The 27,416-nt window shown below is 39.2% G+C and overlaps 1 protein-coding gene across 1 annotated transcript in view; it reads left to right on the top strand.

Moving 5' to 3' along the window:
• The window catches only part of LOC143353980 (protein O-mannosyl-transferase TMTC1-like), a 428,910-nt gene that overhangs the window by 341,234 nt on the left and 60,260 nt on the right, over nt 1–27,416 (top strand). The window contains exons 8-10 of the mRNA XM_076787624.1: nt 10,294–10,415; nt 12,183–12,347; nt 13,370–13,483. Of these exons, the coding sequence (XP_076643739.1) occupies nt 10,294–10,415; nt 12,183–12,347; nt 13,370–13,483 (401 nt within the window). The remainder of the gene's footprint in view (nt 1–10,293; nt 10,416–12,182; nt 12,348–13,369; nt 13,484–27,416) is intronic.

Here is a 27,416-nt window from a genome sequence, read left to right as displayed (position 1 = left end):
TACCCCGCGGTAGTGGGGATAATTCCTCGACGTTGATCATTCAGGCCTTGGCGACATACAGTGTGTCTCACGAACTCTGTCCACTTGAATCTCTTGGTTATTTCAAACAATACGAGAAAATGTTACTTACAGAAGTTGTAGTGTTTAAGAAACTACATAATATCGTATAAATGATATTCTTGCAAGTGGAGGCGTATTTTAAATGGAATGTCCAATTTTTTATGCATGATTTCGATAGAATGGCGTATTCTGAATATAAAAGTACTAAAGTGTATTTGTCCTAAAACTTACCGTTGCTGAGATATTTAACTGTTTTCATGGAGAATGTTCGAAATGTCGGCAATCTGCAGCGATGCAACGTTGTAGTCTTTGAACTGTTGCGTCTCTTACACGTCTTATAACAATTGTTGGAGCGTTTAGTGTAGCATACGCTGCGATAATTCGTTGCTTCGTATGTTCCGGTGTTGTTGGTGCATCTGAATATACAATATTTTTCAATGTTCCCCACAAGAAAAAATCTAGGGGTGTTAAATTTGCACATTTTCTAATAAATTTGGCAATGCATTTCTTAAGAACGTATCATATTTTTGACCAGTAAAACTGCCGTCAATGAAATAGAGCCCATTTATTTGTTGCCCTATGATTCCACACCACACATTAATGGACCAGCGTCTTTGATGATCAATTTCACGTAGCCAGTGAGGATTTTGTAATGACCAATAATGCGTGTTATGTAAATTAACACAGCCAGTGCTGGTAAAAGTAGCCTCATCGGTAAATAGTATTAAAGAGAAAAAGAGTGAATTGATTTGTAGCTGCTCTTCAGCTCATTCACAAAATCTAACACGGTTTATAATCCATGTCATGTAATTTCTGGTAAAAGCTAATGTGGTACAGATGATATTTGTGACGAGTAAGAATTCGTGATGCACTACTTTTGTTGACTTCAGATTCGCGCTGAATCTGACGTACACTGATATGAGGATTATAATGTACCATTCCAACTACATTAATTTCATTATCTTCATCACTACGTACAGACTTTTCACGATTCATCTTACGAACAGCCAGACTTCCAGTTTTTTTTTAATTTTTTACACAATCTTTCAAAAATCTTGTGTGAAGGGTATATGCGGTTTGCATATCTTTCACCGTACAAATTTCGAGCCACAATTGCGTTTCTCTTACTTTCTGGATAAATTAGAAGCATCTCTAATTGTTCTTCGAATGAAAATTTCATATTGACTATCTTATGTTCAATAACTGAGAAACTAACTGACACTGAGAGACTTCGAAAGTCTACCAATGTTAACATTTGACGTAGTGAGCATATCCTTGAATATCCGATTTGGATATCCCCTCCCGGTTTCGTATTCCCCTTTAGCACTGGCCGGCCGGGTGGGGGTAGCCGATTCTACGTCATCTGACGAATTAATCTGACGATACTGGGTGAAAGGACTGTGACCGTTAGAAAGACCTATTTTCAGAATTGAAACGCTTTTGGAGCTCGTACGATTCTCACAATTCTTAAGGAATGTGCTCTTCGCGAAACATTTTCTGTAGCTTTCTTAACAACCTCAATTGGGGCACTTCCGTACGGGTGACTATTCTTCTCATTCAATCGGATAACTAATTTTATCTCCTTCCACGTGGGGTAACAAAATTGAATCAACCCATTAGACTTCTTCTTCTTCTTCCGTCCAGTTTCCACATCAAGCTGGTACATCGTCATTGCTATTTACCTTTGCGGATGACATGGATCTTGATTGACTCCAATTACCGGCTTCATTCCTTCTTTCCTAACTGGATTTCATTTCTTGGTATGGATTCGTGTCATCATGGTCTCCGGATACTGCTTAACCAGACAGCAGTTTTTGACGAGTCTACTCGTCTCGAAGACATGACAATATTTTTTCATTACGACGAGTATACTCGTCTTGTGTAAAAAGTAGTTATAATTTGCTGTTTAAGTCGCAATTTTAGTGAAAACTAAAACATAGGGCAAGGGACCCCATTACTGTGGGGGTACCAATTACTGTGCCTCTATTAATTACATTTATTTTTAAAGCATAATGAATATTGAAAAAGAGACATATAAAATCTATATTAACTAATTTTAATATTCATTATGCTTTAAAAAGAAGTATAATTAATATACGCACACTAATTGGTACCCCCGCAGTAACTGGGTCCCTCGCCCTATTCGTGAACTTCAAGATGTTTGTAATATTTGGAGGCCAAAACGAAACAAAAGGAACAAATAAAAATATATAAATAATTATTATGAAAATACTGTATATAGCATGAAGTTTTTTTTTGTAAATGTATTGTTGTCTTTTGATAGTCATCAATGAAGCAATTAGGGGTTCATATACAGGGTGTTCCAAAAATGTACTTCCTTGAAAGGGGTGATTCCTAAGATCATTTGAAATAACTCGAGTGATACCTTTGAATGTTTAAGTTCTACGTTATTTTGATCAGATTAATTGATAGATCTATTATCCACCATGTACGTATCCTCCTGAACATTCAATGCATCATTTTCATGGGAGAGCTCTGACACCGTTTTGTCGCCCTCTTGTCGTTCAACACTCGTCTCGGTAAGTACAGACGATGGCTTTTCACATTCCTGACAGGCACCGTCGCTATCAATCATATAGCTGCCTTCCCTCGATGAATCGGTTATATGTGACGTACTCAAAGCACCCTTTATATATTCACCCTCCATTATCTCTACATATTTCTTCCTTGCTTCAGCAAAAGTGTCCATTATGATTCCTGACAGCGTTTTTCGACTTAAAGACTCGTTCATCGACGATGCTCAATTTGTTCGTAAAACTGTTATTATGCAAATCTACAGTTTTATGGTTAGAACAAAGGGCTCAGCAGAATAAGAATGGGTAGTCCACCCTCGTGCCAATGTTCATTTTTTTTGTCTCCTAAACAGTATCCTTCGACTAATACACCATTTTTATAAAATTTAAGATCTCTACCCTTCGTTTAAACGTGATGTGGAGTGAAAATTTAAAAAGAAAATCGAAAATGAAACTACAAGCTAGCTTTATTTGGGAGATTTTTTCTGAATTTTAAATCAGTTATTAAGGGTTGAAAAAAATGGTTTATTTTTCAGGGCTGGTTTTCGCAAACAACCCTTTGCATGACTACTTTTTAAAAAATCAGGAATAAGGTTTCTGTCACGTAACTATTATGTATAAAAGTTGATAAATGGGCGGAACATTGTTAAATAATTAAAAAATTTATAGTGAAACTGCTGTGAAACTCTAGATATATAATTTAGGACTAAAGAAGATAATGAAACTTAATATTTGCAATTATCGTGGAATAGAGTAGCAAAAGTTACTGTGCAGAAATTTTATTCGGGTCATAGGGGTCGCAGTATACCGGTTAAGGGTTAAGCTGCATCGTAGCAATTGGAAAAAATTACTATGGATTTGCAGCACGCCTCTGGGTTCGCAGACTTTGCGAACTTTGTGAACGCTGACGCATTCGATCAGTTTCCGTTAATAGTGCTCTCTGTAGTTTGTTATCGGGCCAAGTAATGGAATGTGCCGCGCGGATCTTTCGTCTAAACGGCGTATAATTGGATTCGTATCTGCGCGTGAAGGGTGTGCCACTCCAGTTGTGTTTTGGTATTCAAAGTAGTTCGGATACTCGTAATAGACAGCACCTCAGACCCGTTGCCCCTGATTAATAGCGCCGCAGACAGTTCCCTATGCTCGGCTTCTTACAAATTATGTGTTGCGAGTTCGGTCCCCGTGTTCAGATTTGCGCCGCACCCCCCTTCCGCCACCCCCACGCGTTTACATGCGTCGTATCATTGAACCCATCGTGTACGTTTGTCCGCAATTTATTACTTTCCTCGAAATCCTCACCGCGAGAATCCTTCATCGCGTGCGCTCGCCGCTTTCGCCGGTGACATCATTACTCTCAGTCACTATGATATTCACGCTTGGCCCCTTTTCGACGCTTCCTGCGTATTTAAGCAATCTAGCCACGATTTGTCTTCATCCGAAGATCTATCGCCCATTTGCGAATTCATACCATTTAATCTGTTTGCCCTTAAAAACTTCCAAGCAATTCATTTTTAATAATTACAAGTTTACATGAAAAAAATATATATGTGGGTCCCTGAGTGCCCTCCCTCCCCTTTCGTATGTTAAGAATTAATCAAATTAACTTTACTACTTATTATGTACAGTATTTTATGACAATGATCTATATTTAATGGGTAAATATTACAATTTATGATACAACCACAGAAAATTCATTTTTCTCTACGTGCATCGAAAATCGAAGAACAAACGGCCGGGTGGTGATTCTATATGCAAAAATGAGTCGACAAAAAAGAATAATATTTTTTTGTTTAATGCCTCGTTTTCGAGAAAATCGAGTTTGAAAATGCAGCGAAAACGCGTGTTGTCAGATAAGGATCGGCTGACGCGTCTGACACATGACCTACCAATTCTACTTACTGCATATGCCAACGCACGCGAACCCGGCGGATCTTTAACCGAGTTTTCTCGAAAACTAAGCGTCAAACTAGAATCACCCCCACCATGTTTATAACATCTTACGACACCCTGTATTACTTTTCTAATTGCGTTTTGTAAACATTTTAAATCAATCATATAAGAAAATATTGTACCAACAATTTATCCTAGAAAATAATATAATACCTAGTGGTGCGAGATAATAATACAACAACTAATTATGTAAGAAAATAATGTAATCCTTGTTTGTTTCATGTGTCAAGTGAGCAATATTGTACAGTGTCTTATTGTACAGTGACAATTATCGGCTAGAGGATACTATTCTTTGATCCACAGCTGAACTTGTACCTCGCTGTAGTAGGGATAGTTTTGGGACAATTATGGGCTAGATATTTGGGACATTTATCGAGTAGAGACTTTATTACAAAATAATATCTTTATGGCAGTTAAAATTGCTTAATAAGAAGAAGCAAAAGTAAAAATGCTTGTAAACAATATTCAGTATGTTACTACAAAAAGGTAAAAATTGTAATTTGTTTTTGTAACGTATACGCCAAATCATGTCGTCAAAATGTTTTGTAAAATTCGAAGTTTGCTAGGTTAGGTTTGCTGCAAGTTATTACGATTCAGTGAAATATGTCTAACTTTGTTGCATTCGAAGTTTGTTTAAGAAGTGTGTGTTTTTCTAAATGATGAAGTCTTTCAATCCTGTTTTTGTCGATCGGTCTGCCAACAGTTTCGCAACACGCTCGATCTTCTTCAGTTGATGTCTTTCTTTCGAGCAATTTTTGTTCGATTTCTGAAGCTGCATTGGTTGCTATTGAAACCACCGTGCACCATTCTTTTCTACTTTCATAGGTAACAAGTTACTAATCATTTTGGAGCTCCTGCATCCAGACAGATGATCCTCGGCTACACAATGTTCCAGCATTTTCCGCTCCTGCAATTCTTCCTCGGACGGTTGATTAATTGCAGCGCGTGATATATGACGCTTTACTGAGATATCACTATTACCAGGAAAATTAAAGTGCAACGCTCCTTTCCTATTTCGAACCATTTCACGTAAACCCCTTACATGCAGGTAGAATACGACTGTTTGTTCTTAATTAATAACTTCCGTATTTCAAAAATATGTTCTGTCACCGATGGTACAAGTAACACTGCCAAACACAAATTTGATGTTTTGATAACTAGTGGGCGATTCTAAATAGATTTTGATGCGCTGAACACGAATGTATAATTAATTTCTCTCAATCACCTTGAAATATTGAGAAATTTAATTTCGAAGGAAAAACAAATTTACAACTTTAAAAATTGTTTCTTCTTCAACCATAGAAGCCATATGAACGATAATTACGTATATAAACATTTAAACATGTTTGAACAGTGTTCAAAGAGAATGAGACATTTTTGTCGGATGTTTGTCAATTCATTTTTTGTTTATTTAAAGAATTAAGGATCAAAAGCAAAATATAAGTATTTACATCAATGTAATCATTTCAAGCATTACCCCTGTCATTCCTCACATGTTCTCACATCATGTGTCGGTTGCCAATTCTCCAGATAACTCAAAAGAATCTGTCGAACTTCCACCTAGTGATTTTTTCCCGTTCTCCCGTAACCGCAGTCTCTGTCTTGCCATATCCGTTGGAAAAAAAATGAATCGCTCATCGGATTTCATTTGACTTTCACTGACGTTTAATGGCTTCGTTACTTCCGATTCAGAGGGGCGATTCGCCCCCGCATTTTCACTCGGACATTTCTCATCAGATGCGGCCGCGAGAGCTCACACTTTTTCCCCCTTAGCGGATCCCACGGCTGCTAGAACGCAACCGGAAGCTAATCTATATGAGTTCACGGTGGAACCGCGTATCTCGGTTTTGTCCTGATTATCGCCACCTGTCGACGCGTCGTATCTTATAATCGCAGCTGCGCCAACGTGAATGTTTGCGGTAGATTGCACTTCAGATGTGTCAGCTCCGCTTGACTGATGCACTCTGTTCTCATCTCCTATTTTCGCCGCACGCGTTCCACCAGTTGTCACAGGCGATTCCGCGTTTTCCGCGGAATCGGCGAGACTTCGAGCACTGGCAGCGACTGACACATTTAATGTCTGATCGCACGCTACCGCGTCGTTCACTCGCACATAATTTTTTAGTATCTCGCCGCCTGGATCCAGCGAGTCGGTACACGTCTGTCCCGAGCTCAATGCTTCCCAACGATTTATGAATTTCGCAAAGGTGTTGCATCGAATAAAAAGAAACTGCAGAACAAGCTGTTTATGGTTGAAATTATTTATTGTGGATCACGGGGACATCAATCGTGTATACAAAGTAATTCAAATCTATAGATGTTTAGTAATTGTGGAACACGGTACAGTGAATTCTCGATATACGTCAACAACACGGGTCTTGCTAGCGTCTCGTATCGTGCAGGAGACATACCCAAGCTGTGTTATGTTTACACTTCTCGGTATACCCCGCGACATATATAGAGAAATCACTGTATTTGTTAAATACTGCTTTAATTACAGCAGGTAAATGACAAGTAAATGTCATTGTCAAATGTCAAATGTCAAAAAACTTGTCTCCCCACGCTACCTTCCCCTTCTACGACGCTATTCGTACTCGAGCCAAAAATCTAAAATTCACATAAAATTTATTCCATATACATATTCTTGCTTTTCGGTATTTTATGTTCTGTATGAGTTCAGAAGATTCTTTCGAAATATTCTCTTCTGCTACTTTTTGTATAGCCGGAACAGTTTATGAGCAAACCTTTCCGTTCACCCTTATCTCCCGTGTCTGACAAATGTTCCTCTTACGTTCCACCCTTACCGACTATAACCGTTGACCCCTTATGTTGTTTACTTTCATGCCTTTCAGATTCTTCGTACAATTTTCTATCTTCTTCAGGGTCGATCCATTTTTCATCCTTTCCTTTGTGTTTTGTGCCTCACTCATCGAAAAACAGCCTATCATTTCCCAAAATTTAAGCTCGACACTCTTCGATATCATCTCGAACGAATCGTTGGATTCTACTTTCTCCATTTCTATGTCATCACTATCAATCCCGATAGTATTCGTGTGCTGTCTCTCATCGGAAGTTATTCCCCTGTCTCCTGTATTTTCGTGAAACCTATATCGTTGTTTTTTCCATTCTCGGATGGAGCATTACGCCCCTCGCTCTCTTGCTATTCTCTTTGCTTCTCTTTCGCGCCGTGTATTTCCTCAGCGGGCGCTGATTCCTCTTCAATACGTTCGCGTTTCACGTGGCCATGTTTGTTCGTCTTGATGCGCCCACGAATTGATGTTTCAGCTGCACTCGCATATTTATCATATTTTTCATGAATATTTTCACCGGTGTCTGTCTCTGCGGGCACATTGTACGGAGGCGAATTCAGTATCTGAACCGACACGACTTTACTTTACAATGACTTCACGTCGTCTATATCTTTATAATTTCCGGAACCTTACATTACAAAGCCTCTTCTGTTAAAGTAATTACTAGTCAATCGTAAGAAACAGGAACCGAGTAAAAATTTCTGTATTTTTTGAACGATCTTAATAGCTGAAAATATTATTGTGTAGTATAGTATAGTAGTGTAATATAGTATAGTGGTATAGCATAGTAGTATAGTATGGTATAGTGGTATAGCATAGTAATATAGAATAGTATAATGGTATAGTATAGTAGTATAGTATAGTATAGTATAATGTAGTATAGTATAGTGGTATAGTATAGTAGGATAGGATGGTGCAGTATAGTATAGTAGTATAGTGTAGTACAGTATAGTACAGTAGTATAGTGCAGTACAGTGGTGTAGTATAGTAGAGTATAGTATAGTGGTATAGTATAGTAGTATAGTATAGTATAGTATAATGGTATAGCATAGTACAGTATAGTATAGTGGTATAGTATAGTAGGATAGGATAGTACAGTATAGTATAGCATAATATTGTGGTATATTATAGTACTGTAGTATAGTACAGTAACATTGCACGTTTCTGAATCATTAGCATATTATTTACGTGGGGGGGGGGGGGTGTAACGTAATTATTGACTGACCTACGTATTTCTCTGTGAACATGGAATCAATTTTGCCGTGACTGGGATGGAACATGTGTTCACTGTTTGATGTTGTTAAAGTCTCGTGCAGCGTAGAACGAAGTAAAATTACGCTGAAGTTTTATTGGCGAAAGTAGGCGAACCTTTGATCCCTGACAGTGTACGTCCACAGTCCCAACACACCTGTCTGCCAGCGACGCCAAGAAGCAACCCTTCTCAATCAGTTCCGGTCGAAGCCAAACGCTGTGATCTCGTTTCCGGAGACTTTAATCCAGCCCGGTTGTTGCGTGATTTCTGCCGTCCATCCCCCCAGTCGGTGGTAGTCGCTCAAAAACCCCGTCCTCGTCCTCGACGTGTTTTCCGGGCGCTTTACGACACTCCTCTTCCGCGACCCGCTCGTTAAATCCCTGACGTCCGAGCGCGAACGAGACACCGGTGACACACAAAAGAAAAGCCAGTCAAGCGAACCGTGTCTTCATCCTCGCAGAATCATCCCTGCGCTGTTTTCCCCGGTCAATAAACCGTTGGTTCGATACCGTCGCTGGCAACTGCGAACGCGACCCATTTCGCCATGACGTTTCCTAATACCACGAAATTAATGACATTGGGATACTAAATCCGTCACCGATAAGGTTGTCTCTCGTTGAACTCCTGCAACTTCGTGTCGAATCACCCCCACCACGGTTATACCATTCTGGGACAACCTGCAAAACATATAGGATAAAATATAATAGTTTACGAAACTTTTAAGTCATTTTTTAAGAGAACGGTTGACTCGAGACCCATGGTTTCTGATAGATTTTTGTTCCTAGCGGTGAGTACTATACGATGCAATAAAAAATAATTTTGACCTTGAAAAATGGCTCAAGGTCAATCGCGCGGCAAGTTTTTTTAACGGATCTCCACCGATGCAAAGGTATAGAATCCTGTTATGGTTGTCGTGGCATATAATTCTTATACACTCTCCATTCCAAATGAAGAGTGTGCCGTCGGTATTAGAACAATCCAATCAGGCTAGTACCTCGCGTGTAATCAATGTTTGTGTTTAATGTGATTGTTGAATGTGTATCTTGTGTGTATGTTCAGTACTTGTGGATTGTACGCGTATCCAACGTGTATGGCAAATGTGTTTAGGAACTAGTAGTATGCCTCCACTACCATATCATTCGTACTTTGGGCTATCCTATTGTCGACAGTATACTGTTTACTTAAAGTACCCTAAGTCCTTGACCAAAAATCGTAGATTGAAAGCGCGCCTTTGTGATACACAATAAAACGTACGTGTTAAAAGTTGTTCGAACTCCGTGAAGTCGTTTGAATTTGTAATTTTTTAATTGAAGGAACACTTTCAGGATTTATCTTTGTTAAACGTTCTTCAGGTTAATCCATATCTCCTATCGTCAATACAGTGATTTATTTTTTCCTACTTATTTCGTTTCTACTCGTCGGAAACATTTCGAATACTATTTTCTGCACATTTCACGCATTGCGTACTTAACGAGTTGTAGTACTTGACGAACGTTTACGGCATGATTTTGAACCCTCTTCGAGTTCGCAAGAGAGAACAACGTTTTTTCTTCGAGTAAACTTTATTTAATACGCGGTCAACGGTTGGCGTCGCATTCCTCGGTATTGCCGAGGCAATTTCGTTCTAAGGCAGACCGCTTCTACGCCACGTGCGTCTAACACAAGCAACTTGTGTTTCATTTTCCAGCAACAGAGGCACCCGCCCCTTCTTCTTGGTTGGATGTTCCTGGTACTGCCGTTCCTGCCCGCATCCAATCTTTTTATTACCGTCGGATTCGTCGTTGCGGAGCGAGTGCTATACATGCCGAGGTAATATTAATTTTTCTGTTGATATTAATAATCCTTCGATCACCTTTTTTTTTTATATCGAACCAATACTCATGTACAAAGTATTCGTACACATTTTAAAAATGAATAAATTTTTCATAATTGGATCCAACGATTTGAGTTCTTTTGAGACGTTAGGATTAGTTTACTAGGTACAGTGATTTCTCTGTATATGTCGCCAAGGCCTGGATGATAAACGTCTCGAAATTATCCCCACTACCGCGGGGTATACCTCAAGGGGCCGCGAAGCTCGAGGTGCCTCGAACGCCGAGTAGTGTAAACATAACATGCCTCGACGTATGTCCCCTGGACGATATATGTCGCCGGCAGGACCCGTGTTGTTGACATATGTCGAGAATTCACTGTATTGTGTAAATAATTTTTTTTTAATAGCTATTGTTCGGAATTGTGAAGGAAATTCAATTAATTGTAATGGAAATTTAAGAGATTTCCTTCACAGGGTGTCCCCGCATCGATGGTACATGAAAAAACAAATCGAAAAAATTTTCTAGATGGAAGAATAAATCGAAAATAAAGAATAAAATTTTTTGTTGGAGACTTTGTTTTCGAAAAAATTGAGTTTAAAGATCCATCTGGTTCGTATGCTTTAGTACATGCAGGAAGTAGAATAGGTCGACCATGGTCAGACGCGTCAGACGATTCCTATCGAATAACATGCGTATTCGCTGAATATTCAAATTCGATTTTCTCGAGAACGAAAAATGAAAAAATTCTATTCTTTGTTTTCGATTTGTTTTTTCACGTAGAATCACCCCCTTTTCGGTTGTACCACCGATAGCGAGACACCCTGTATGTACAACGTTTCACCGAAATCGATTGACGCATAGAAAAGCTGTAGGTATTGTAAGTTGCAAGAATCTTTGAGTTAAGGGTTTCCATTATTTCCTCTTACTAACTAGTCCACGTGCATTTCACGAGTAAAATCTTTTTATGTTTCAATTATTTGGTAAAATTATAGTGACCGCTATAAAGTATTCTGCGGCGTTAAGTCCTCTAAGAGAAAGAGTGTTATTCTTTTCTTTTAAGATTTCCTTTCTTTTCCTGTCTTTTGTTAGCGATAGTTATGTTTATGCATATGCATATATTTATAGAAAGCATAGATAAAACAATATAACCCGGTCAGAAATGCGTTTTCTGATTTTAGGATTCCAAAAATATATTTCTATCTTGCATTTTGAGTAGAATGCATATGCTCTGCGTATTTCTGTTTAAAATTATATGCAAGTATATGTTGCACATGTTATTTGACGTGAATATTAATATGTCATGCCTTTGTATGGAATATACATACGCACATATTATATCCTCCAAATTAATTACGTCTAAAGTAAATTCTTGTCATAAACAATATTCGTAACAGTATAATGTTAATAATAACGTGCAATGTAATATACTGTATAATTTGCAATTGTTCATTAGAATTTTGCATTTGCAAAGTAAGTGGATTAGTTTCACTGACGGATGTAATAGGTATTACATGAAATAGAGACCAGTATAATTTAATGGTGCAGATACATATAATATTGTATAATAACATGATACAGTGAAACGCAATCATATTCGGACACATTTAAACGGACGATAACTTTTCTAATATTGGACCATACGACTTGCATTTTTTGGTACATATCATTCCTTTTTTATTGTTTCTTAATTAAGCTAGAACAGTGAAATTAAAATGAAACAGAACAAATTTGATAACAAAATGGGAAAATAATAAATTTGCAGTGTTGGATGGATCCTCCTTGTTGTTTACGGGATGCAAATTACCTGGACAGCGATTCCACGCAGAAGAAGTCTCATAACAGCTGGAATAGCACTCGTTTTGATCTTAGGATGCTACAAGACGGTCCTTCGGAATAAAGATTGGACATCCAGGGAGACTTTACTCAGGTTAGTATATTATTTTATTTTTTTTTTTATTTATTTATTAAGGTCGCGTCAATTATTGCATAACTTCAAAAGAGCGTTGCACTTAATACATTTGTGGACAGCATATATGACTTTTAACTTCCGAATGAGACTGCAACAGTCTAAATTATTCTTTTACTTACATAAAACAGAAAAAATGTACGAATCAAAAATCCGCTTTGTCGAGAACTAAGTAATAGCTCTTAAGACCCGTTTGCATGATGCCGCATCCTTAACTTGATAATAATTAGTAATTAATTATACTTATATTTCAATTGTGAAAATCGATTGTATTTTAATTCAGTTGAATGGGAGAGACCTGAATTGCGAATTACATTGCAATTTAATCGAATGATCCAGCTGAATTGCGAATTACAAGATAATTTGATACAATGTAATTGAATCACTTTATAATTATAATTAATGAAGTAATTCTGCGCCACTCCGTATACGTCGGTATTTATACTTTCTTTTGTCGGCCACTGTAAAAGTGTAAAATGGAGTTCACTGGCACGAGGATCCCGATACAATCTACAAGTGGGATCACCGCGATAATACCGGTTAAAATGGCGGAAAATCTCGCGGGAGATTCCGCGCGGATTCCCCGGTGAAAGGAAACGGGTTCGAAAGTCGAGGGATTCTCGGCGTCATCAAAATTTCCTCGGCAGTCATTCGCGCGGGCTGTTCGCGGCACACGGGGATCCTCCGGCGCGGCGTGGTGGCGGGGTTCGGATTCACGAAATCGCGAAGTAATTCCGAGAAGATTTACGACGGGCTCTTCGTCAGGGCTCGAACAACGCCCGTGGCATCGCGCCAGGCCCGCACTCACACCTATGACCGAAAAGTTGCCTCGCGAGCGCGCGCACTCGGAGCAATTGGGCCGTGTGCGCGACGATACGAAACGTAACTATCGTAGATAACGGTGGCTGACAAGAGAAAGAACTTGGGGTCGTGTCCGGGGTCGAGAGGGTGGTTTTGTCTGACCCGGAGTCGCGTTGTTGCAGAGCGGGCTTGCGGTCCCTTCCCCACAACGCCAAGATGCATTACAACTTCGCCAACTTCCTCAGAGACATGTCGCAGCCGAACCATGCGATCCTCCATTACCAGCTGGCCCTTTGGTGAGTATTCCGTCTTCGACGTTGCTCATTCCGCTTGGCAGCTCGGGCGAAATCCAACGCTGACTGGTTTGCTTTCTTAAGAAAGCTGCACGAAACTTTTTCTCTCGAGAGAAACGACGACCACCGGCTCCCAGCGAGATCCCGTGAACGTCGAGAACGTTACAATGTAAATCTGCGCTGAAGCAGCGGTCGTCCTTTTTAGAAAAGATTTTCGATTGTCCCAATCCAAAAACAAGAAATCTTTCCACTAATTATACTCCAGCATGTACTCGCAAAAAATTTGTTATTTTGTTTCGTGAATTCTACAAGAATCAAATTTTATTAGTGGACTGCGGATCTTTATGCAAAATAAAAACTTTCTACCTGAATTGCAACGAACTGGGGTGAAATAAATATTTCATTTCCTGCTTAGTATGTTTAATAGGCCGAAAATAATATACTAGTATATTTAAATTCTTCAAATGCTTTTACTGTCTTAAATTAGGCCTACCCATTTTTGTCATAAATGCATAAAATCCGCAGTCTATTTATTAGAAAATCATACGCTTAAAGAATATTACCATGAAGACATCTACCAATTTTATTGCAATCACACGATTGCAGATCGATAAACAATGAAGACATTACAACCAATTCTTTAATTGGATGATGATAATTACGAGGTGAATGTAATTAAAATACTAAAAATATCATTTAAAATTTTTGGTAATTTTATAGTGGTCTGTTATTTATACTGTTAACATATTGTTAATATTAAATGGAAAGTAAGCAAAAGTGTTATTTCTCTAATATATTTTTAAATGAAAAATTAATAAATTATAAGGTACGGTTTGGTATAGCAAACACAAAGGAGTACAGCTCTACGAAAATACTGGCTTACATAAAATATATAGCTGTAAGAATCTTTTTTACGTTGAAACACTAGATTGCCAATACTTGATGTTGGTTGACACAATAGTTGCTATAGTAACTGCAACCGCGTTCAATAGCAACAGACTCGAAACTATAGGATTAATGAGGACAAAATTGAATATGTTATCTTGCACGGTGGCTAAATTAATTCTAATCATACTACGCCACTGTTATAATACTATTTCCAACGTCACGTCTGTTATATGTTTAATTGCATAGGAAGAGAGATTATTTGGTATAACTGGCGTTTCACACAATTTGGTATACTGTATGTAATAACTGAACTGCGGATATTTATGCACCAATAACTCCTATTAAATAACATCTAACGAAACGTAAACACAGAAGTAATACTTTTTTTTTTTAAACTTTCTCTAATTTCAAGCCTTATCTGCGAATTCTCTAAAGTGTGAATTTGCATAAATAGTAGCAGTATAGAGATTTTGAGCTGACAATACTAGACAAATTTTTTTATGTTAGGATTTATTTAAATATTCACATTACGATATATAAAGGAGAGGAATAATGTTAAATTTTTGTGGGTCATAAATTTATACATTTATATTTCACAAAAATACATTAAATTTATAGATTTACATTTTACAAAAGTACATTACATTTACATTTACATTTTTTTACATTTTTCTCTCTCCATAAAGAACGGAGCTAAATGATCGTTCAAGAGCACTATAATATTTCATGTGTAACCATAGAAACGTCCTTCGATTCGATCTTCATGCAAAATAAAAATTGTCTGCATCCATTGCAAGACACAGAAGCCATTTTGGAATTGATTTCTTTCTCCAAAGATTTAAAAATATTGAAAATATCGATATCCTCTAAATTTTTTAACCTTTCTACTATTATAAATTTCTCCTGCTCATTTTTCTCGTGAACGCATAAATCCTGATTAGATTAAATGAATTTAATAAAAAATTAAAAATATTCACGAAAAAAAATTTCGGTAGTTCCTATAATAACTTGAGGAAAGCGGCTCGAATGTAAGAAAAGGTGGTCTCAATTTTCCAACTTGCCGGTTGAACGAACCTCTTCAGCAATTCCCGGGTTAACAGCATGATGTCCGTAGCCTAAGGATCTCCAAGACCAGCAAGAATTACAAGAATTTGAATAACAAGAATAAATTTCCGCGAGTTACCCGCGGAAATGTAGGAAACGAAATAATCGTTCGGAAGGAACGAAGAAGCAAAATCTTGGTTCTGAAGTCGCGAGATAGTACCATTCGCGTTTCATTTAAAAATGCATGGAAATTAAAAGAGCAATCTTTTACGTTCCGCAAGCGGCCTGCATAATGCATACGCGCAACGTTTTCAATTTTCCAGGGAGAAACGTAGACGGTATCGGCCGACGTCGTCCTCTCCCTTCAATGGGATCCCTAGAAAAGCCACTGTCAAGTCCTCCGAGTGGCTCGGGGACTACCCACTTCTATTTGCATTAAAACCGAACCGCTCGGAAATACACGTAGACGTGGCGCGGCGCGGCGCGGCGGTTTCTCGCGGGAAAGTGTTTTCAGGAAACCGCAGACAGCGGTGTTTGCCGTAGGACGATTTAAGAGGCACTCGTGGCCGATGAATTTCCCCCATTTTCTCGCCAGGGGAAAAACTCCACGGCACCGGTAGAACGCGTTCATTACGAGTGACGCAAAACGCGTGGGCTGGCGAGGGGAGGTGCAGGCATCCGTTACGCGTCATTGTTAAAAATTAACCGGCGAAAGTGACAGCATGGCTGGCTCGTCGAGCATTAAACAGACGGTCGCCGGCGCGTGAAAACAATTTTTATGAGCCCCGCGATCTCGGGACACGGCCGACGTTTGTTTTCGAAAGCGAGGGCCGAACGTTCCCCGGGTTTTCAAACCGAAATTTCGAGGGCCGCGGATGCACGCGATCCGCGGACCAGAAACGCATAAATCAACCTGCTCGCCGACGACGCCCGACGTCCCTCTGACAGCCGGATTTTTGGCGCACTGTTTCGCACGCGCACCTTCCGCGCGCGATCGATTTGTCAATAATTTCGCAGCTAACTCGAGCGAGATGAACGTCCTAATACGGTGATTGCGCGATAATCTCGGGATCCGGACGATTTCGAATTCGGATAAAGTCCTGCTTCTAAATTGGAATCGTTTGATCGGAACCGGTTCGGTGTTCCGAGCGCGGCGCGATTGCGAGTCGGCCGTTGTGTCGCGGATCAATCACGCGGATTCAATTACTTTTACGCGGTCATTAGGCGTGCAATTACGTTCGTCGACGCGATCTTTACGCCACTCCGTCCGCGAGATTAGCACTTTAACTGCGGTAGGCGTGTGTGCAAGGTGTTGCAGAATATTTGGGATTCTCTAACAATTAAAACAGTCTATACAAACACAATCCCGGTTAAACTTCACCTTAGCAGCCCAGAAATGTTTAACTTTTTCTTTGTACAACCCTATAGATATTGACGAGAAAATGCCAAAAATCTAGGGTTTAAAGCGAGGTATTCAATGGTTCAAAAGTTATGCGTGCTTAAAGTTGAGCGATTTTATTTCTCTTCCCGTCGTCGGAGAAAAACGTGTCATCTTTTCATTACGAGTATACTCGACATAAACAGTTAAGGGATTAAGCTTATATTGTTTAATTTCGTATTTCGTTAGTTGTCGACTGTGAGTGCCATTATCAACAAAGATTTAGACATTCGAACTTTCGATAAAGTTACTTATATTTATTTCATAATACTGAAACATCATCTGGGAATACTGTACGTCATACAGAAGAAGTAGGATGATCGATTTTTGCCGAAAGTTGCAATTTTCCAATCAGCGCGATCTTGATGTACCACCCACGCCCTTTCAAACGTCCTGAGCGTATCTTTTCCTGGAGGGGTTGGGACCCATACCTACATGGACGTGGAACCTTCGAAGACTTCGACAACATCTCAGAATTTCCTCCAAGTAAACCCTTGGTTGCTTCGGTGTCACAACACGTCTCGGCTATTGAGGACACCGGGAACGAAAAGCTTGAATGTACATCAAATAGTCCCCAAACGTCGCACGAAACCCACGGTCACAAAAATAGCTGTTGTATACCAACGTCATTCAATGTTTAAAGTTGGACGTAGAGACCCTGTCTCCTGTCTTCCACCAAATTCAAATATCCCAATACCATCCACAAACTAATGATTTCATCCTTGACTGTAACTAATCCACAAACTCTGTTCCATCTTCAACCCCTATCCTTGCCACATCATACTCGAACTTTATCCTTGGAAGGTCATCTTCAAACTCTGACCTCACTACGCTACCCCTCATGAATCCTAAACTTCACCACTTAAATTTTGAACTTATATACAGGGTGGCTCGAAACTGGTGGTACAATCGGGTATGGTGCGACTCTACGAGAAAACATAAGTCGGGAAAAAGGATAAAATTGGTTTTAAGAGCCAAGGCTAGTCACGTGACTTTTGCAGAGTCAGCAGGTCGGTAACTGCTGCATAATTTCCGTTCACAGCATTCAGCCACTGACTTAAGATTATTATCGATATTATGAATTGTGACGCCAGAAACGTGCTTCAAGTTTTTGACATTATTTCGCAAAGAATCAAGACAAAATATTTTCTAGCGCGCGCTACTCTCCATTTCATCCAGAAAACTAATCCAATGGCATAAAAATGCTTGGATTCCACGGCATGCACATCGTCAATTTTTGGCCTACTTCTAACGCTTATATTAGGGGTACCCATAGGTAATCAATTACAGGTAACCCTCCTACAACACGGCATCTTATAACACGGTTTGGTTACCTGTACGTGAGCCCCCTTTTTGTACTGGCTCTGGTTCTCATACAACACGGCATTTTCTTAGGAACCTATCTACCGCATTATAGGAGGGTTACCTGTATTTGCAAAGAATTTGTTTTGCCTTTCATTCTGTACCGATCGTTGAAGAGGAAACACGTATTCTTTTACAGTTTTCTGAGAAGCAGCCTGTGTTCAAAATTTTCTAAAAAGTATAATTTTTTTACAACCCTATAATAAAATGGCTCGGCGTCCGTACCTTCGAGGATCATATTCGTCATTGCATACTTTTTCATTTTCATGCGGGATTTAATACAACGGTAACAACAAAGAAAATTTGCGATGTTTATGTAGATGTATTGGAGGTCAACAAGTGTCAACGTTGGTTCAGAAGGTTTGCTGCTGATGATTATGATCTCTCTGACAGGCCTCGAATTGGACGACCAGTTGAATTTGATAATGACACCCTTAAATCTCTAGTGGAAGCTGATCCAAAATTAAGTATACAAGAATTCTCGAGAAGCCTTGGGTCCTCATGATCAACTATACAAAGGCACCTACACGAAATGGGAAAGGCATATATGCAAGGAATATGTGTACCGCATCAATTATCTGAGACCAACAAGAATATTCGTCAATCAATTTGCACTTGATTGCTATCCAGATTTCGTAGAGATCCATTTAGCAGAATCGTTGCCGGAGATGAAAAATGGGTTATTTATGATAACATAAAGCGTTCCAAGCAATGGCTTCTGCAAATCAAACCGCAATATCAACCCCTAAACCTAGCTTATCACTTAGAAAGGTGTTACGGTGCATTTGGTGGGACTATCGTGGCATAATTCACTTTGAGTTGTTGAAACCTGGAGAAACAGTTACTGCTGAGTTGTATTGTCAGGAATTACAACGGCTGTATTCAGAACTATTGAAAAAGAGGGCATCTTTAGTCCACAGAAAAGGTGTAATACTGCAAATTGACAATGCCCGGCCTCATTCAGCGAACCTCACCTAGGAAAAAATCAAAGAATTGCAATGGGAAGTTATAGCGCACCCCTCGTACTCACCGGATATTGCTCCCTCTGACTATCATCTTTCCGGATCTCTGGAGCATTATGTAAGAAATAAAACAAACATGTAGAAGATGTAAGGAGACACCTTGAGTCATATTTTGCTTCACGAACCCTGGATTTCTATAAGAGAGGGATTGAAAATTTGCAGGAAAGATGGCAAACTGTCCTTGATAATGATGAAGATTATATAATAAATTAAGAAACAAAAACTTGAATTTACTACAAAGTTTGTTTTAGATTTCAAAATAATTGATTACTTATGGGTCCCCCTAATATTACCAAATATCTGCATAATCTCGTCAGCTCATGACCAGCGCTCGCTAGATTGAACCTTCCTCTTTCGAATTAGCCCTTTCCCAGCGAAAAATATTCTCATATAAGGGCGAAAAGTTGACGGACGTAAAACCATTTTTCGTCTATTTTTGTCGGTAACATGGTCACTCTACCTTATCGCGAATCTACGGAGTCTTGGCTCTTAAGTTTTACCTGAATTTTGTTTCCTATTTTATCTCGTAGTAACGTTAAATTCGATTTTCACGAAAACGAGGCATGAAAGGAGAAATAGTTGTTCGATTTTTCACCTGTCGTCCTGTTCGTGCTGAGACACCCTGTATAATGAAAATGTTCCACATCGGATGGAACGTCCCAATTCTGGGGTGAAAATAGTTTCGAGTGCGAAGGGTTAATAGCAAAGAAAAAAAACTTGTTAATGGAAGACAATATAGCTTTTTCATCACGAACGTGTCATAAACCTCATGGACAAAGACTCCACGTGTCTCGTTTCTGCGCGTTGGGAAACGTCTGTTGCGCCACGGAAGAGACATCTCGACGGAAACCCGGCTGACTAGGAGAGGAAGCTTCAATTTACACGGTCGTTTCTTTTTTTTTTCTCTCTCTCTCTCTCTCTTCTTTCCCATTTTCCTCGTTTCGTCGCCCTCTCTTTCTTGCGTCCTCTTTAGCGAGAGGCTAGCACACCCGGACGAGGGGACGCGCTTATCAAAGCAGTAAGAGGTTTACTGACAGCGACTGGTATTCCGATAATGAAAATTCCACTTCCCCGTTCGCGCGAATCCTTTTGAAGTCGCCGCTTCAATGAGCCGGTCCCTGTTCTTCTATCTCTGGACGAGACCGTATCATCCTTTCTTTTCCGGTACGCCAGCCATCTTTCGCGTCGCGCCATGCCGTGCCATGCCATCGGTCTGTAGCGAGTGACGGGTATTCGAACATTCCAGGATAGAGTCCCAGCAGGTTCTGTGTCCCTGCAGCGTGCCACCATTCGGTGGACACGGTGAGAGTCTTGGAACCAATTGCGGCCCTCATGGGCTGACGAACCATTGCCGTCAATTTGTCGGAGACTAGGAGCAGCGTTGCTGTAAAAATACATAACGTCATGTTCCGAAAACTATCTCACCAACGTACAAACAGTGGGGGTTGTGACATCACGATCCGTACTGCAGGATCGTGATAGGTTCCCCACCCTCGGCACAAGTCGCGACGCCGTTATCTGAGTTAAACTACACTATAGCTTCGTGACGTCACACATGTTCTGACTATAGCATCTCCCCCACTATTTTTCCTTCAGTTCCCTCGATCGGGTTACGCTGACTAGGCGAGAAACATCAGTGTCGCCAAAATAATTAATTATTATTTATAAATTATTACTTAAAAATATTGTAAAAATTAATTTCTGTTAAAGACCATTACTGAGAGGAACCCTTCATAGCGAATATGTTAGTAATGAATTTAATTGAATTATCCAGCGATTCTAAAGCGGTCACTGTCATTAAAAGGCCTCATTACGTAACAGAGGCTGGAAGGTGTCGGTAGTGGTCCTCGTCGATGTCTCGTCAGTGCGAGACGTGTGACGAAATCTCGTCCAGTTTATTGCGCTCTAAGTCGTAACCCCCTCCCGGATTTTTACGCTGACAACGATTCGAGAGAGGGGCGCGAGTAGAGGGGTGGATGGCGAGGGATGGAGGGCCGGAAATGGAAAAGTGCAACGATTCGTGAATTTCTGAAACTACTCGTTCGCTCCGGCGATCCTGTTCCTTCGTATTCAGATCCGGTAAGCAAAATTAATCCGTGCACCAGTGTACACCGTTTACAAACGGGGTAAAATGCAGGATCCAATTAAATAATTCAAGCATGACGGCGCAATGAAGGGTCGGAGCCGGGTGCAACCACGCGGTGCTGTGCGCCTTGGCGCTGACCCCGCTCAAAAACGCATGAAAACTCGCCGCAAAACACTCGATATTCCCCCGATCCCCCGGAATCGAGTGTCGGGACGAGTGTTCCGCGATGCGTTGAGAATTACGCAGAACGGATTTCACCGAGGGATCCGATTTGTGTTTGGCAGACATTTTCTTGGCGGCTCGAGAACATGGAGTCGGATAAATATAATAGACTGTGTGAAAAAAGGGAAATAATGATGTGCTCTGTACTGATAAGAGACCTTGCATCGACTGAAGGTCGTTTAACGTACTGTTTTGGGTTCGTAGTTCATTGCTCTCTTGTCGTATGAAAACGAAAATATAGTTTCTCCGTTAATCTCACTGCGAACAACTTTGTTAATGGGGACAATATATTTGATACGTTAAAAACTACACTAGAAATAATTCTAGTCTGCAAATGGTCAAAAACGCAAGGTGCCATTCAAACGACCTTGAATAGTATCATATGAACGTAAAATTCTGTATTTACATTCAACCTAAGAAATAAAGACATACTTTTCAAAATTTTTTTAAATTTTATCTACGGTTTCGCAGTACAACTTTAGACTTCAGAGACAGTCTGTATTCTATAATGGGGGGGAAAACTGGTGTGCACTGGTGCCAAGAAGAAACCGCAAAGGAGTTTTATTTAATGAAAACCTCGGGTTGGACTATGACAATGTGCGTGAGGCTAAAGAGGAGATTACGGAGAAACAAGAAATCCAGAATTGTAGAACGAACTAGGATGCACGCAGGGATTTGTTGCTACCCGAGAAAATAATCCGCGAAATTAAAAAAAAAATGGAATAACGTTGTAAAGCTGTGAAAAGATTTTGATCCGCTTAGAAGATTTAAAAAATGTATTCAATCTATCCAATTGTTTATTGCTTAGAAAGACATCTAAATGAAAACGATTTCATTTTATGCCGTTAAATATTGTTTAAATATTGTTTTACGTGTAATAAAACAACGTCTTCCTCTTGTGCTTATGTATTTGTATATGTCGAATCGATGCGAGTATTATGGGAATAGAAAATGTACAGATAAAATATTTTACTCTGGCACAATAAAAGAGTTTAATTTATATTTGAATTTTGCAGCCAACGTTTGAAAGCACGCGGGTATATCTGCTTTCCAGAAACTAGCCAGACAGAATTAACGGGTATCCGGTTCTGATACGAACAAATTAATGAACTCGAGGTGCACAGCAGGAAGAAGAATAAAAACAACACTCCTAAATAAATGCTACAATTATCAATCGTATAAGGATAGTTTTACCAACTACATTTACTGCATCCACCGGATGCAAAATACGAAGCTAATTTTATCTTTCAATAGATCTAGCTTAATAATAAATTTGTGCTAAGCACAGCACTCGGAAATGTAATGTCCTGATTTTTAAAGGTACGCAAAAAATTTCAAAACGTCTATAAATATCTCCTCACCGATTCGGTGGGCTTGAAATATATTGTTGTAAGGGACCCAATTATTGTCGGGGTATCGGTTATTGTGCCTATATTAATTATACTTAATTTTAAAGCATACTGAATATTAAAAACGAGATACAGTGAATTCTCGGTATATGTCAACAACACGGGTCTTGCCAGCGTCGTGTATCGTGTAGGAGACATATCCGAGCCGTGTTATGTTTACACTCCTCGGCGTCCAAGGGTTCCCGAGCTTCTTGGCTCCTCACGGGGTATAAGCCGCGGTAGTGGGGACAATTCCGCGACCTTTATCATCCAGGCCTCGGCGACATATATAGAGAAATCACGGTATTCAATTTTTAGAATATACTGGAGAATAACGCTGTTGTACACGAAAATTCATGCTGTACTCAAATGCAATAAGAAATATTATTATTATTATTATTTCAACAACCGACATTATTTAATGACAAAACGATTACAGTATGTGACCCTCAAAGCCATCCAATTTTTATCTGGAACATTTCTTTCTACGGCGAATAATTAACGAATTATTTGAGGTACCGTCATGTCAGGAGAATCACCTACAGTAAGGAGCATAACTGAACCAATAACCACAACTTTTGTGTAAATTATTATATATTGCTAGGAATATAGAAGAATAACAAAAAATAAACATTATAACTATTTTTATCATAGTTAGAAGTAACTGAAGACATTTTTTTCAATAATTAATGTCTCCTCGTTTAGCAATGACAAAAAAAAAATAGATTGACTCGGTTTTACACCACGTTCAATACTTGGCATTATTTAATATATTATTTATTTTTAATATTTCGTCCGCAGCCTTTCTGCTTGTAAAACTGCACTAATTCGCTTTGGCATACTTTCTACTAATTTTTTACAATAATTCGGAGATATTTGTTCCTATTGTACTTGAATTCTATCATACAAATCTGTGATTGAAGTTAGTTGGTAATGAAGCCGTCTTTTTAGTAAACCCCATAGAGAATCTATGGGTTGAGGTCGGGGCTCTGTGCAGGCCAATCCAGAACAGACAATTTATTAGTACTGAGCCGATTTTTTACACTTTTAGCAGTGTGCTTAGGGTCTCTGTCATGCATGAAAATTACATTTTTTTCATCAAAAGGCATATTTTCAACAGCATCTGTAAGATGATGTTGTAAAATATCCTTGTACATGTATTGATTCATGATGCCATTAATTCGGTGCAGTGATCCAACACCAAATGCTGTTAGACACCCCCAGAACATTAGAGATCCGCCTCCATGCTTTAACGTTTGTTTCACATGTCGTGGTTTAAGTCTTTTGTTTTTACGAATCCAGCACCAAGACATGCCATCTGATCAAATTCTGTTAATTTTGCCCTCGTCGGACCAAATAACCCGTTCCCAGTCAGTAGTTGTCCAGTTTCGATATTTTTCAGCAAATTCCAAACGAAGTTTAATATTTTGTTTCGATAACATTGGCTTCTTTTCTTTCTTAATGCATCTAATCTCACCTCGTTTGAGGGTTTTTCGTGCTGTCCATTGACTTATTTGTATATTCGTATCTTCTTTTAATAATTTTGCAGCCATATGGCACTTGAAGCTTCGTCAGATGAGACAAACCGTATAATCCTTCGTTCATGCTGCGGTGATAATTTCTTTGGTCTTCCTCCAACATTTAATAATATAGCTTTACAGTATTTTTTTTTCTTACTCTCTGCACCGTCGATTGACTAACACTGCAATTTTTCGCCGTCTTACGCGTTGACAAACCGTTATTCAAAAGAGAAATTACTTTTTTTAAACAATTTGGAGCAATTGATTTCATATTTATTCTTACTTCACTTGCGTGCTTTTCCGTTCGACTGACTGCGAAGAACTGAGTGTTAAGATGTAGAATATTTTGTAAACATTCATACCAGAGTGCTAGATGTAAACATACTACTAGAACATTCCACGTACACATTTCTTCTACGGACCGGTGCAAAACCGAGTCAATCTATTGTGTTCGTCATTGCTAAACGAGGAGACATAAGTTATTGAAAAAAATTTCTTCAGTTACTTCTAACTACGATAAAAATAATTATAATATTTATTTTTTGTTATTCTTCTATATTCCTAGCAATAAATAATGATTTACACAAAGTTGTGGTTATTGGTTCAGTTATGCTCCTCATTGTAGTTTCGTAGAACCGTGCCTACGTCATGTAAGCAAGGTATCGCGTCCGTGGTATCGAAGGCGTTAAAATCAGTTTATTCCTTCGATTTATAGACGATTGATCTTGAATCGATCAGTTACGACAATGGCGGCTCGATCGGAATCGTCCTCCATTTGGGCCATTTCGCGTTTACGAGCACGTAGGTCTCTGATCGAGTTCGGGAGAGGTGAAATGAAGCGAGACCGGGATCGGATTTGCGACTACACGGTCCTTCGCGAGAGAAATCCACGTCAAACGAATAGTAAGCCGTATTCAGGTATAGTCGGTAGCATTCTCATGACTATTGATAGAGAAACGACGGGACGGGGACAATGTAAATTACAAGGCAGCGCTGGTGCCCTAGCGAAGGGCTCCAAAGGCGATGAATGCTCGCGACACTGTGGAATTTTAATTCGCTAACAGTTTTGTAATCTTCGCGCGGCTTTGTAGGCGAACTCTTCTGCGCTAGGCTCGGCGAACGCCAATGTTTATTAATGAAAGTGCTCCCCGTTGTTGGGAAGTTAATTAAAAAGGCGGGGAACGAAATCTCGGGCCGCACCCGCCGAGGCGGACTTGGCGCAACACGAAAAGAATTTTATTGAAAATGATCCGTCTTTCGAAAGAGAATGTCAAAGAGTTGATATCACAGGAGCGCGAGGCGAACTGCAGGCAATATCCTCTAATTGATGCGGAGACTTTTTTTGGTAGAAGTTACATATACATGGAAATTTATTTCAATGCCCTGCCAAGATTGCATTTTACTACGGGATGCATATTGATGCCCGTGTCTGTCGCGATGCATATTTATTTTTTTATCTTTAATAACGAACACGGTGGCATCGTGTTTCAGCCGTATACAACTCGTTTTGCATTCTTCAATAACTTATCATGTGAAACGAAGTTTGTAATTTTTATGGGTGTAGTGTTGTGGGTTGTTTGTACGACCGGCAAACAGCAGCGCCATCTGCCGTACCAATACGCCTGGAGGAAAAATCGCGCGCGAGAAGCAGCAGTATCGTCAGTTGAGGGGAAGGAGCACGAATTGAGGGGGAAATATTACCCTCTCTATACCGTACGGTCACGTGACCGTGCCGCGGCGGAAGCGTGGGGGAATAGCGCGGTAGAAAGGGAAGTTAGAGTGGGGATGCTTGATCCGGCGACACTGAAAAGCAGCAGTAGAAACATAAACATTAATAAAGGGCTAACCTCACACACACACATTCTCTACGTTATACATTATTGTCTCTTTATTTACCCGGTCCCGATAATTGTTTCTGGACTGCTGGCAGTTAGATTTAGGCTTACGAGAGCAATTGATTACTTTACTACATTTTTCTCAAGATTTAAAGAAAGAGATTTAGAGTACTGGTGTAATTACTGCTGATTAAAAGAAATCTACTCTTAAAGTATTTAAGAATCACAGTTAGTATGAAAATAAAAATACATATGGAGTTAATACACACGGTTCTGCTGAGTGCCAAGTTCAACGTGGTAAGAAGTTTCAGCTTTTATTAATGAAGGAAGTTCTCGCGCATACTAATGAATTCAAAATTGAAATATGTTCTATATAATACGAACTTCAAAGTACTGATTTAATCTTTATGGTTCAGTGTCCAAAGTACATGTGGTTGGTTAGAAGTTCAAAGTTATTCGCGTCTTAGTTCGGAGTTCTAGTCCCTCGTTCCTTATGTAATCTTCTATCAAAGGAACTGTTAGAATCCTTCTTTCGCTGGAAGAAATAAAAAGGACGAGCCACTGGTTTATGATCGTCGTCCTTAATTGTGCAATGTCTCGTCATAATGAATTCTTTATTTAAGCATACAAATAAATATTAAACTATTCTAATAATGTCTTAACTTATGTTCATCTATCAAATCTATTATTAAAGGAAATAATATAAAATTAATATAATATATTAATATAATAATATAATATTTCCTTTAATATTAAAGGAAATAACATGTGATTCAACTTCATTTGTTTTTTAATTTGTCATCAAGTTTTAACTATATTCAAATTGAATGTTATATTTTTCAGCAGGTGCCATTTAAGAAACAGTCGAACCGTTTTAAATCATTTTTGGCATACTGCATTAAAATATGCAGGCAAATCGTTGTTAAATTTACTATAACAATTGACGTTCTATTCGAGCTTAGGATCACACATTTAATTTCTGCTGAAGTAATAGTCTACTTTAATGGACGCTTAATTTTCATCCATTATCCATGACATTATGCGGTTTGTTATCATTAAACTTTTTCCTGTGAGATAATTTTTGACAAATAAAAACTTCCATCATTAACAAGATTGAGCTCCAATTAAGTA

Source organism: Halictus rubicundus, chromosome 5, assembly GCF_050948215.1.
Source record: "Halictus rubicundus isolate RS-2024b chromosome 5, iyHalRubi1_principal, whole genome shotgun sequence".
Lineage (NCBI taxonomy): Eukaryota > Metazoa > Arthropoda > Insecta > Hymenoptera > Halictidae > Halictus > Halictus rubicundus.
This window is presented reverse-complemented; position numbering and strand designations above follow the sequence as displayed.